This window comes from Emericellopsis cladophorae (genome assembly GCF_022114955.1).
Source record: "Emericellopsis cladophorae strain MUM 19.33 chromosome Unknown NODE_5_length_938552_cov_118_678949, whole genome shotgun sequence".
In the NCBI taxonomy this organism is placed as follows: Eukaryota; Fungi; Ascomycota; class Sordariomycetes; order Hypocreales; family Bionectriaceae; genus Emericellopsis; species Emericellopsis cladophorae.
Window position 1 is genome coordinate 380,961 of NW_026250930.1, and position 12,520 is coordinate 393,480.

A 12,520-nucleotide genomic window follows, 5' to 3' on the forward strand; every position below is an offset into this window, starting at 1 on the left:
AGGAACAGATGCTTCCCTTGGTATGGAGCGGTTCATGGACGACCAAGATCTATACGACCTTGGCGAGGATCCTAACTATCTACATAAGAAGCTACTCAAGCGTATGCCAGGACTCTGCGTTAAAACTCGATCTAACTACCGTGCGAATAAGGGCCGATTCACAATACATTGGCCGAAGGCTGATAACCTAGAGGCCAAGAGCGATCGTATAGATTGTTCCTTTCTTTTCACAGATAGGGGGGCTATAGAGCGTGACCTTTTTAAGGCAATATGGTTAGACGCACACGGCGAGTGCCTTCTTATGAACTAAATAGTGGTTGGTAAGCTTAAGAGCGTGACGGTTGTGTTTAGGGAAGGGCTTTCTATATAGGAAGCTATACTATCCTACGGCCTTAAGGAGAACGTTGGTATTAATATCGACACAGAGCATCGCGATAAAGGAGAAGGAGAATCTGTTAAGTCAGCTAATGGGAAACGCAAGAAGAGCCTGGATCCCGCCGCAGAGGCTAGTCGCAGGCGTGGGCGTGGGCGTGGGCGTGGGCGTGCGAACAAGACAACACCCGTGTATAAAGCAGGCTACGATGCCGGTCTTGCCGCGGCCAACGCAGAGCTCGCCCAGGCAGCGAAAGACAGACAGTACGACATAGGCTCCTCTGACGCTATGAATGGGCGGCCTCATCGTAGACACGGACATGGCATGCTCAGGGAGGAAACTCTGACAATGGGGATGCCCCGCGTCAAACCACAGGGATCTGGATAATACATTACACAAGCCACGCCGGATGTTCGCCAAGATGACTGACAAGATATGTGTTGATGTTTTTTCCTGAAAGTATGCAGAGAGGAAATCACGTAGACAGCACATGCCACTCAGTATTCTGTGAGCCGTAGTTGCGGCCTGCAAAGAAATTGCGCGCACACTGACCAACCGCAGATTACCAAGGGAGCGACACGACATACACACCAATTCATGCTCAGCCCGAAACGCAAAAAGCAGAAGTCAGCAGAACTGACGCCACGAGAAGCCGGACGCTCGTTGTCCACTGATAATGCCCGCCACTCTCATCATCCACAGCTTCTATACCCTCTCGTACTAGATCGTAGTCGAGCCATTCGCATCTACTGATGACTTCAAAATCAAGCTTAGACTGGTAGACCTTGATCGCATCAATTCCAATCTTTGAAAGTTCCTTCTGTAAGGCTGCGTCGAGACACTCCGTCCAACTTTCTGCCAAGGTCACATTTGTTGTCGCGCAATATTTCGATACGCAGTCGTACTCTGTGTAATACCGGTTTGCCTTGTCTTGGGATTCGTTTGTATCCGGGGGGCAGCAAGGTCGGAACATTTCCCATTCCGTTCCGGCGCCCAGTACATAAGGGCTCATGTTCGCTAGCCCGATGCCAGAGATAGTGGCTTCACACAACATGGTGAGACCGTATTCCTCGGGCAGGCGCCCACATGCAGACTTGTTGTATAGCCATGAATGCTGGATCTTCATTCGGTTAGTATGTATATTCACTTATCTTGTTCTGCCTTATCGACGAGTTGGAACTAGGCGTTGCCGAAAAAACCTACCGCCTGCTGGTCCGAAAGAGTGAAGTTCTGGATTTCCGTCATAGTGGTCTCGGAAGTGCTACAAACTGCGGAAAGTGAAAGGGGAGCGTTCGGTCGTTGTTCCGGGCCGCCAACTGATGTTAAGTGGCTGTAGGTCAGGGCTCAGGCCAAGCACCTAACAACGGTGAGCCTAAGAGTACATATAAGGTAGCCAATGACCTTAATCGCTCTACGGGCGGCTCCGCGAATCTGGGGTCGGTTGGTTGTGATTTACATGCAGGAGGTTGGAGCACACATAACTGACGCGCTCGCGGCCGGGTAAGCTCCGAAGCAACCCGGATATCACAATGCCTTCAATATTTGATTGAAGTGGCGACGGAGTCTACAGAGATAAATTCCCAAATATAAACTCTTGTCAAATAGTAGAATAGTATAGCAAGCATACTGATGTTGCTCACGGAAAAGGATCTTTCCTCTGTGGCTACCCGGTTGGAGATATCTGCGGCCCTGTGGGTGCTGTTGGTTGGGCAAGAATTCATACATATTTCAACACGTCACCCGACAGCTAATGTCTGCAGGTCGGTGGCACAAGCTTCTCGTTTTGACGCGTGTGCGGAGCAAAGGCCGCGGAACAGGAAGGCTTCGTTGCAAAACTCCCCCTTTGGCATGTGGTCTGGAACTGACATGAACCACCGAAGATATGCGAATCGCGATCCATCTTTTCAGCTTCCTATTTGACCTACTGCAACCACAAGATTGGAGGCTGGCTCAAGACTCAAGAGGGAAATGAGTTGGCATATTCACAAGCAATCGCCAGCGGTTGCATATCGCTTGGCACTACGCTGCATGCATTCGGTTCAAGCATGTAAAAAAAATCTCGCCATGCCGCGTTCCTCAACTGACCGTTTGTTGATCCAGTGCCTGACATCTCAACTCCACCGATACAGCACACATGAAATGATTGAAACTAAAAATGCCTTCCACGATGCAGCCTTTCCTACGCTCTTAGGCTCGAGCTGACTCGCTCATCCCTCTGTCATTGTTGAGAAGCGCCACGATGACTCTGAAGTTGGTGCAACGCAAACCGATGGGTCAATTTATTCAGAGGCCACTGTTGGCGTGCAATTGACTTGAATATTGTGAGGGTAATGCACCGGGACCGGGCCTGCTTATATCCGAGTCACCCGGACATCTGGGAGGCTAATTAGGACCCCTGTTCCGGCGCAATCAGGATTGATGACCTCGCCAACTTATCCTTCCATGTCAGAATGGAATCACCCACGACGAGCAGCTCAATCTTGTTTCATTTCACGCAACCAACTGACTCGTCGAACAAGTCCAAACTACCTGGTCTCGAGATCGCTATGACGACTGGTACTGTACCAAAGCGCCGTCAAGATGAATGAAGGCCCGCCGCGCAAGCGGGTGAAGAGAGCTACCAAGTGCTGCTTTCAATGTTGGTGCTCCCAACTCCAGTACCGTACCGTCTCGGATTGTAGTACCTGGAGCTGACGCAGGAGCCAGGTCGCAAACGAAAAGTCAGGTGTTCCCTCACGATCAAAGATGAAGGTGACTGTGCCGAGTGCGTCAAGAGCGGCACCCAGTGCTCCCTTGAGGCCCCACCAACCCCTGGTTTCCCAGCTTCTCCTCCAGCCGGCGTTGATGACCATGGATCAAGGCTGGATCGGATCGAGTCGCTATTGACGAGGCTTGTAAAGTCACAAGAGGAACAGCAGGCGCATGCCATCTCTACCGAAAACCAGCCAACTATGCCTGGCGGAATCTTCGATGGGGCTTTATTCAATGGCTTGGAGGACTTTGGGCAGGAGTACCAGCACTCGATTGCGCCGGCACTGTACGATGATGGTACGGCGGTTTTTGGGGGCCCGTCTTTTGGCCATGCGACCAGTGACACGGCAAAGTTTGGGATGGACAGCATACGATACATCGGTCCCTCTGACGAACTGGATCCAGACCTTTTGGCCCTAAGGCCTGTCGACGACAAGCAAGAGATTCATTTCCCGAATGGGACCCATTGTCGTCGCGTCTCCCGCCACACGCATTTCGCACTGGTGCCATACAGCCGTACGCGGGTCCGCGCGCAAGAGTTGCAGGAGTTGGATGCCATTGAGAAGATTGTATCGCCTCACGGAAAGAGTCTAGTGAACCTCTACTTTCGAATGGTCCATCCTTGCTTTCCTATACTGGACAAGAAGTCAGTTCTTCTATCGCAGTCATGCCGCCTTTCCTCAGGCTAACCCCCTTGTGTGTGTGTCCAGAACATTCATGGAAAAATACGCACGGACGCATCGTGAATTCTCCTCGCCGTGCCTCGCCGGAGTCTACATGCTTGCCGCCAAATGGTGGCACCATGATCGGGAGCTTTCTGCTCAGAAAAAGCCGGACATTGACGGTCTCGAGCGCATTGCTCGCACGTCTCTCCAGAGCGTGATTGATAGGCCCAAATTATCCACCCTTCAAGGTGGCCTGTTGCTTCTTCAACATGGGTGGTCTCATGAGGGCGCTTGGGCCCTGAGCGCGCAGATGGTTGCTGTCGCGCAAGATCTGGGAATCGACTCTAGCTGTGCTGGTTGGACCATTCCAACGTGGGAAAGCGGCTTGAGAAGACGCCTAGGCTGGGCCATCTATATGATGGATAAGTGGTAAGAAAATCTGCCATACTAACGCCAGGCGCGAAGTTGACAATATCGCAAAGGATGGCGCTTTGCCGTGGTCGACCCTCGCACATCATCGACGACGATTGGACGCCCGATGTTCTGTCTGCAGAGGATTTTGTGGACATTGAGGATGGAGAAGAAGCCGACGACACTATTGAGGGCAGCGTGGATGTTGTTGCCGGGGGCAAAGCCTTCGAATCGATGATTTTTTTGACTCACATTGTCAGTCAAATACTGCAGAAATTCTAGTGAGCCTTCTACCTCTCTCCGCACCACATGGGCCTATCTGACAAGAACTTCATTAGCTCGCGGAAGGCTTTGGCGGACAAGTCTTCAAACATCAGGACCGTGCTGGAGCAGATCAAACCGATCCAAGTCAGACTTCGAGAATGGCACCGGGACTTGCCTGCGTCCCTTCAATTGGACGCATCCGCGAGCCAAAGACTATCTCCGAACGCGTCCCTACACCTGGCATACTTCGCGGCCGAGTTCACGCTTCACCGTGTCCTCCTGCGGTCGCTGCTCCGCCACCCGTGCGACCCGTACATTGTACAGATCTGTCGTGCCGCTCCCAAGGAACGGGTTACATCCGCGGTCGATCTTGTGGCAAGGCTGGGGGGTCAGCACTTGCAAGCATTCTGGTATTCGCGTATGTCACATCTTGAGCCCGCATTGTCTATTCGCATGTGAAACGTCCGCTTACCTTTGTCTGACTCTGTAGCCAGCGGGTACTGTCTCGTCACAATCGGTACCTTTACAGCACTGATGTTCATTACATCGCAGTCCACCAAGGAGGCCGAGACGTATAAGAAGACTCTGAGTAACTACCGATGGCTGCTCCGAGTCAACAGCCGTGCTACAGAGTACATGGATTTTGCTGTGCAACGACTTGACCTATCACTTTCTCACATCCATGAGCTGACGGCGGAAGACATTGTCGGTCAATCCACACCAGTAGAGACGGGCACGCCAAAGGCGAGCGGTGACGCCCCATCGCCAGGGTGTCAAGTGGCCACAGCTACTGATATGCAAGCTGGACAAACGAGCGCCATGAGCGAGGCACGCCCCAAGGCGCAGCCAATACAATGGACGCAAGAGAACGCCTTGTTAGAGGGAGTCGATGACACTCTTCCACCATCGTTCTTCTACGAAGACGCTGTTCTCAACGCGATGGAGAACCAGTCACCTCTACACAGTTCGCATCTTCGGCAATATCAACTACCGCCTTTATTGTACCCAATGTCCCCCGCGTTTGATTTCGCGGGGGCGACAACACGGACACTGGAGTACGAGTCCCAGCCATCCGAGCAGGGAGATTCAAACTAGGGACCAGTATGAAAGGAGACGATCCCACCAGCCTTAAGAGAGAATAAAGGTCCATAGCGAATTCATATGATGACAGTATTGAGGATATCAAAGGAGGTCCAGCGTCTACTCATCTCGGCCTTTCTCTACCTGCACCTCCTCGACGCCGCAAATCACACCTGGGCCCGTCAATAACCACTCTTCGCCCTTGTCCTCCCGGGAGCCTTTGACCAGAGATTCCGCTGGAATCTTGAAGAAAACACTCAGCCCGTAATACAAAACGCCAGCAACCACGACGCCGACCAGCCAGTTCAGGGTGTATATGTTCTGAAACCCCTCCGGGACGTCCACGCCAGGGTTGACGGCCTTGATCAGTCCCGGCAGGCCTGGGACAATGGCGACGAGGAACGCCGCCGCCGCACGGGGATTCCAGCCCTTGTTGTACCAGTAGAATCCGTGGCGGATGTACAGCTGCTCAATGTTAAGGTACCTCTTGCGTAGGATCCAATAATCACACAGCATGATGCCGCACATGGGTCCAAGAAAGACGCTATACGCGTAGAGGAAATTGAGAAAGTTGGCGCTGCTCGCCAAGATGTTCCAAGGCAAGGTGCAGATGGCCAGGACGGCGCAAATGAATTGGCCCCGGCGCACATCCACCCACGTCGGCAACAGCGCCATCAAGTCGTTCCCAAACGCCACTGTATTGCCGGCAATGTTGGTGCAGAGTGTCGCAAAAGCAAACATGAGGCTGACGAAAAAGGCAGCCGCACGGCTGTCAAACCGGGCCACGACATCCAGGGGGTTCCAAAGGGGTGCGTCGACGTTGTAGATGACGACGGAGGCCGACGCAAGCGTCACGCCCAGGAAGGCGGTCAAGGTGATGCACACGGGCATCATGATGACCTGCGACCAAAAGGCACCGCGGGGCGACTTTGCGTAGCGGCAGAAATCGCCCATGTTGAGGGCAAAGGTCGCCTGGGGCCCGATAGCCGATGAGATGGCGCTCACAAAGGTAAAGGCCACCGTCCGGCCGCTGGACACGTTGGTGGGTTGCGAGAAGATGGGCCCAAATCCTTTGGCCACGACGACGCTCCAGATGAAGAGGGCCAGCCCGCCCAGTGGCATCATGACCATCTTGACGAGAAACACCCAGCGGAGTTTCGAGACATTCATATAGAAGAACGGCAGACTGATGAGTACGAAGAGAAAGAAGCACAGAAGGTTCACCGAGGTGATGTTGGCGCTCTCGGGCAGTCGGTTTGGCACGCGCGAATCCAAAGACGGCCATATGGCTCGGAGCATCTGATACACGCACGCGCCCCTACATCACCCCTTTTGGTTAGTGAAAGAGCCCACGGGACGGCAGGGAGAGGGACTGGACATACCCCGTGGTGAATTGGACACCACACCAGAAGATGGCCACGACGCCGCGGACGGCGACGGCGAACTTGGACCCCTGCAGTCCCCAGCACGCCCTGTTCATGACGGGATAGTTGAGCCCCGTCTTGGCGCCGACGTAGCCGGTCAGCGCGCAGGGGATCATGACGAGGCAGGTGCCGAGGACAATGGCCCCCATGGCCATGCCAGGGCTCAGGCCGTTGGCGACGAGGGCGCCGGCCATCTGCAGGATGGGGATCTGGAAGCCCTCGGAGATCCAGAAGCCGCCGACGCTGTACCAATTCCAGGTCCGGCAGGTGACTGGGACAGGATCCATGTCGCCGTTGGAGAAGTCGTTGCCAGGGAAGCATTCGGATGGTCTGGGTTGCAGCGTGAACCTGCTTGCCAGCGTACGGCGATGCATGATGGCGATGTGATGGAAGAGGCTTGTAGAAAGGAGGTGGTGAGTGCAAAGCAAACGCATGGGAAGATGGATGATTGTTGGTTGGCAATGTCTTTTCTTTAATACATACAGACTAAGTAGGTCGATGATGCCAGCTCTCGCCCACCCGCCAAGGCTACTACACGACTATGTAGTTCAATACTGCCCGATACAGCTTGCGCGTTGCCCCTTGGCTATGGCGATAAGTGTCCGACAGTCTGGGACTGGAGGTGCGCCCGCATGGGTTGTCGACTGGACGTCACCCCACGATACGTGAAAATGATCACGGTCAGATAAGATAGAGCAGCACAGGCGGCCCGCTGGCTGTCACTATCGTTCCTTGCCACAAGGCGCGCTGCCTTATCTAAGGCGGGCCGCCGGTCTTGAAAGCGGCCCGCCTGGGACAGCAGGGCTGTGGGTCAAACCGACCATCTTCCTCCGTTTCTCGTTCGCAAACATGAGCCAGAAAATCAGGCATTTTGAGGCCTTCAATCAATCAATCTGTAGGCACGTGCCTGCAGCGGCGCCAGGCGACTCGGGCGCGTCACCTTCCTCATAACCACACGTAGCTGTCAACCAGACATCACCACAAGCCTCATTCTATTCACATCAATCTAGAAGGGCCGTTTAGGATCTAGTACTTTATTTATTTATGCACGCGCGAAGTCTATCCAATTTGATCTGTATTTATTGGTCTCAGTCCATAGTCCGAACCGAATTCGCGTCAATCAGTCAACTGGAACCCCTGGATCTGGCCTGATTGATTGACGCGCAGCCCTGTGGGATGACCCCATGAACATGTCGTGCAGTCCTCCACCCTCCACCCCTACCACGGACCCAGATCGACCCCATGGGCCCAATATGTTTGGCCAGGATACATGTACGATCCTAAAGGTTCCAGAGCGCAGTAGTGGTGGACGTTCATATGGTGATCTGTCTGCGCAGTCCGGTCATGGTCATGCATACGGTTCTGTCGATCCATGTACTACCCTGGCGCTCTATAGACCAAGCACAGACTCCCTCCCCCGGATGGCCCCTGTCCCTCCGCGCCGCCGCTCACGTAGATCTCCGCGTCCGACACGAGACCCGCAATCAGGCCACCCACCGCTGCCCTGGCATGTCTAGTGCTATGGATATCACTGTCCGTGTTCATAGTGTGACGGAAGCCCCTCACCCGGCCGGACGGGTCGGCTTCGGCCTTGGCAAAGACCTGCACGACCTCCCCGGCGTCCTTCCTGACCTGGTCGAGCAGATGCAGGAGAGACGCTGCGTCCATGGCGTCTGCCATGGGGCGGGAAACCGCATGGAGACGCTGCTGCCGCGTTGGAGACGAGGACGTGGGGGCCGGGGATGCCAGCACCAGGATGTGACAGTCGTCCAGCTCGGCACCGCTGCTGCAGCTCGCTTTCGCGCTCCACCGGTGCTCTCCTTGCCCTTGGCGCATAATGGCCGGCACGTCGCCCTCTGGCACCTCACCAAGCGCGGCGGCGATGCCAATGGCGCTCGCGTACCGGGACCGGGCCATGCTCTCATACGTGTCCGACGTGATGGGCACCATGCCCTGCGCCCGGATGGCTTGCAGCTTGTCGCTCGTCAGCAGCGGGCACTTGACGAGCACCAGATGCACCTGCTCCGTCGTCACGTCCATCTGGCGCATGAGCTGGGCGACAGTTGTGGCCACCTGGCGCGCCTGCTCTTCCGTGCCGACCTCATGAGGGGCCAGCGTCCGCGTGTGGCCGACGGACGCGGACAGGCCAGTCGTGGCGTCGCCGGTTTCCCGAAGGAATAAGGTGACGTGAGGGCTCAGCACCCCTTCTGTACCGCCGGAGAAGACGGTGACCGCGTCGGCCGGGATCAGAGGCTCCCAGACGGCCGAGGCGAGAGTCCGGGAGAAGTCGTTCACGCAGCCATTGCCTATTTCCCGGTGAGCCAAGACTGACGAATGAAAGGAAATACTGTTAAGCAACGTGGCCTTACCTTCAGTTTTCCCTACAACGGCCAGGATCTGGGATGGGTCGTATCCGGCTTCCTGGATCTTCTGCAGCGGAGAGATGTCCGCCGGTGACGATATGGAGAACTTGAATATCTGGACCGACGCCATGTTCAAATATTGCTCATAGCACACAGAAATGGCTCGACACTAAGTGGAAGAAATAGAAAAGAAAAACACCTCGCTGTTCTCATCCACTTGGAATCAAAGGATAGACTTCACATCCTGTTTGAGGCTTTTGGAGAAATGGGGCGGCGCTCTGGCGGGCGGCGGGAGGCGGGCCGCCGTCGGTGTCGGCGTCGGTGGGCCGCCAGCGCCCGCCACAGCTCCGCCAGTCCGCCCTCTCTTATCTCCGAATGGAACAAGGATCAACCACAGTGAAGCTTGTCGTTACCATTGGTATAATACATGATCAAGGCTAGGCTTGGGCCTTACAAGGCCGTCAGACAAGAAACCTTTTATGCTCTTCTCTCGACATCCCCGAGCCTTCAAACACCACCAAGCAGAGATGGCGCCCGCCGCTCTCGTCGCCCCCAGCGCAGCCCCAGACTTCAAGTTTACTGCACAGGCCATCAAGAAGTCGCATCACTCTACTACCGCCGCATCCGCATTGGATCTGGACATTGGAGAGGTGACTGTGGAGAACATCCAGAGACTGTACGCCTGCGACGCCGCAACACCCACAGATGTTGTCCGCGCCACGTACCGGCAAATACACAGCCATCCGGACAAGGCGGTATGGATCACGCTGGTGCCCGAATCCAAGGCCTTGGCAGCGGCCGAACAGCTGGAGCGACAGTATCCTGATCCTGGGTCGAGGCCGCCATTGTATGGTGTCAACTTCTCGGTCAAGGACTCGATCGACATTGCCGGGCTTCCCACGACGCTCGCATGCCCGACCTACGCCTACACGGCGGCGCAGACGGCACCCGTCGTCCAGCGCTTGCTGTCCGCTGGCGCCATACTGATTGGCAAGACCAATCTCGACCAGTTCGCTACCGGGTTGAATGGCACCCGGTCGCCGTATGGGATGCCACGCTGTGTCCATGACAGTGACTATGTCTCGGGTGGCAGCTCCTCTGGCTCTGTTGTCAGCGTGGCCGCAGGCCTCGTGGCCTTTGCCGTGGCCACCGACACGGCCGGGAGCACGCGCGTTCCGGCAGCCTTGAATGGCATGGTGGGCGTGAAGCCAACCCTGGGCACCATCTCGACTGTCGGGTTGGTCCCGGCGTGCAAAACGGCAGACTGTATCACCGTCATAGCCAAGACAGTCCAGTCAGCGCGCATGGCGTTGAGGACCATGTGCGCGTATGATGAGAACGATGTCTATGCACGAGATGAAGCACAGCTCTCTGTCTTGGCAGCCCAGCCCTCCTGGTGGGACGCGAGCAGCAATGGGAGGGTGCGCTATGCCCTGCCGCCTCCGGATGCCGTGTCGGCCGCATTATCAGAGCCATACGCTGCCCTTTTTCATAAGGTGACGACCAAGCTGCCGACCATAAGCTTCATGGACCCTGACCACGGAGCCGGCTTCGACTATTCTCCCTTGGCCTCCGCAAACGCAATGCTGTACGGCAGCTCCATTGTCGCGCAGCGGCTTGTCGCCTTCAAGTCGTATATGGACACCCATTCCATGGAGGGCATGCACCCCGTCGTCCGAGACATCTTCCGCGCAAGTCAAGGCTTCGACGCCGTGCGAGCATACGAGGACATGTTTACCCTGGCGGAGTACAAACGCAAGACCGCACGGCAGTTCCGCTGCCCTCCTTCTTCTTCTTCTTCCTTCTCTTCGTCGTCCGCCTCTTCGTCGTCCTCCGCCGCCGGCCGAGGCGGCATAGACGTGCTCGTGGTGCCCTCCACGGCCACGCATCCCACGGTCGCCGAGATACTCGCAGACCCCATTGAGCTCAACAAGCGACTGGGCAGCTTCACCCACTTTGTCAACCTGCTCGATCTCTGCGCCGTGTCCGTGCCTATCGGTGGGACGTGGATCAGCAGGAATGGAAAAACGATGCCCTTTGGCGTCACCCTCATCTCGACGCCGGGACGGGACGAGGATCTGTTGGAACTGGGACAGAGGTTGATGAGCGAGAGCTGGGAGTCGGAGGATATAGTTGACTGTGAGAAGTGAAAGTAACTTCATAGCGAGTCAATGTCATAACTATCAATGTATGAAATTAAAACCAAAGGGAACATGAACTTTTGTCAGGAGTACACACATCCTCGACTTCCAGTGGGACCTCTTCTCAGACCTTTCTCGAACTTGACCATCAGCCTCTTATCGTGATCTCCCCTTCCTAAACTAGTCACATACGACCATACCCAGTGGAAAATACGGGATGCCGTCCAGTTATTGTCTTCTGCGCCCTAGAATCATGTTTTGGACACCATGACCTCCATTTTCGGAGCGAAATTGTTTCAAATTCGGCACCCTTTGCCCCTAAGAGACAGTCCTTATTTAAGCCGCAACAGAAAGTCTTTATCTAAGCCACAAGAGACAGTCACTTAAGAGGTCAAGGAAAACGGTCGGATTAGAAGGATATGTGTATACAGGTCGTTCCGTCCCTACCGAATGCATGTTGAACGTGTTGAATAGTAATTGGTTGCCTATAGCGTGAGCGTTGTGACCGACACTTGCATGAGCGTATAGTACGGCGTGGTCATTCTACGTAGATGCAATACAGCAAGGTATTGAGTACTGAGTAACTAGCGGGCTTTATGCCTCGATTTTCAGGCCGCAACGACTCCTAGAGCAAAGGCGGTCGCACCAAGCTCAATTTATCGTGCTATCTTCACCCGGCTATTACCCGCAACACCCGATTCCCTAGACACCTACGGCAAGACTGTCATAATTGTGCGTAACCCAGGCGACATCCAGCTTCACAATCTTTACCAGTATTATGTAGCTACAGTAACAAGGGCCACGCGCGTACGTCGACCGGGTTGCGTCAATGTGCCACAACGTCCCGGGCTCGTAGATGCAGACGGCATCGGGCCCCAGGCGCATCACACGTCCGTGCTTCTTCTGCTCCGTCCAGAGCGTGTCGTAGATCTGCCAAGATTGCCTGGCTCTCACGACCCAGATATTTCTAAAAGACGCCATCAAAGGTCCTGTCCTTCGGAGCCAATAACAAGAGGCGAGGACTGTGGTGCGGTTTCAGCCATCCAGG

The 12,520-nt window shown here is 55.2% G+C and overlaps 4 protein-coding genes across 4 annotated transcripts; 2 read left to right on the top strand and 2 right to left on the bottom strand.

Annotated features, from left to right (window-relative positions):
* Nucleotides 1-3,324: 3,324 nt before the first annotated feature.
* J7T54_004672 (Fungal specific transcription factor) lies at nt 3,325-5,559 on the top strand (the record flags this gene model as incomplete). Its single annotated transcript, XM_051503350.1, has 5 exons — nt 3,325-3,770; nt 3,835-4,218; nt 4,272-4,481; nt 4,539-4,882; nt 4,955-5,559. 5 exons carry the CDS (start codon nt 3,325-3,327, stop codon nt 5,557-5,559), a joined length of 1,989 nt encoding a protein of 662 aa, XP_051364982.1.
* Nucleotides 5,560-5,664: 105 nt separating this feature from the next.
* Nucleotides 5,665-7,342, bottom strand: J7T54_004673 (uncharacterized protein; the record flags this gene model as incomplete). The annotated part of the gene is made up of 2 exons (XM_051503351.1): nt 5,665-6,862; nt 6,927-7,342. The coding sequence occupies 2 exons, from the start codon at nt 7,340-7,342 to the stop codon at nt 5,665-5,667; spliced, it is 1,614 nt and encodes a 537-aa protein (XP_051364983.1).
* Nucleotides 7,343-8,281: 939 nt separating this feature from the next.
* On the bottom strand, nt 8,282-9,461 carry J7T54_004674 (uncharacterized protein; the record flags this gene model as incomplete). Its single annotated transcript, XM_051503353.1, has 3 exons — nt 8,282-8,293; nt 8,421-9,274; nt 9,338-9,461. 3 exons carry the CDS (start codon nt 9,459-9,461, stop codon nt 8,282-8,284), a joined length of 990 nt encoding a protein of 329 aa, XP_051364984.1.
* Nucleotides 9,462-9,858: 397 nt separating this feature from the next.
* J7T54_004675 (uncharacterized protein) lies at nt 9,859-11,481 on the top strand (the record flags this gene model as incomplete). The annotated part of the gene is made up of 1 exon (XM_051503354.1): nt 9,859-11,481. The coding sequence occupies one exon, from the start codon at nt 9,859-9,861 to the stop codon at nt 11,479-11,481; it is 1,623 nt and encodes a 540-aa protein (XP_051364985.1).
* Nucleotides 11,482-12,520: the final 1,039 nt, after the last annotated feature.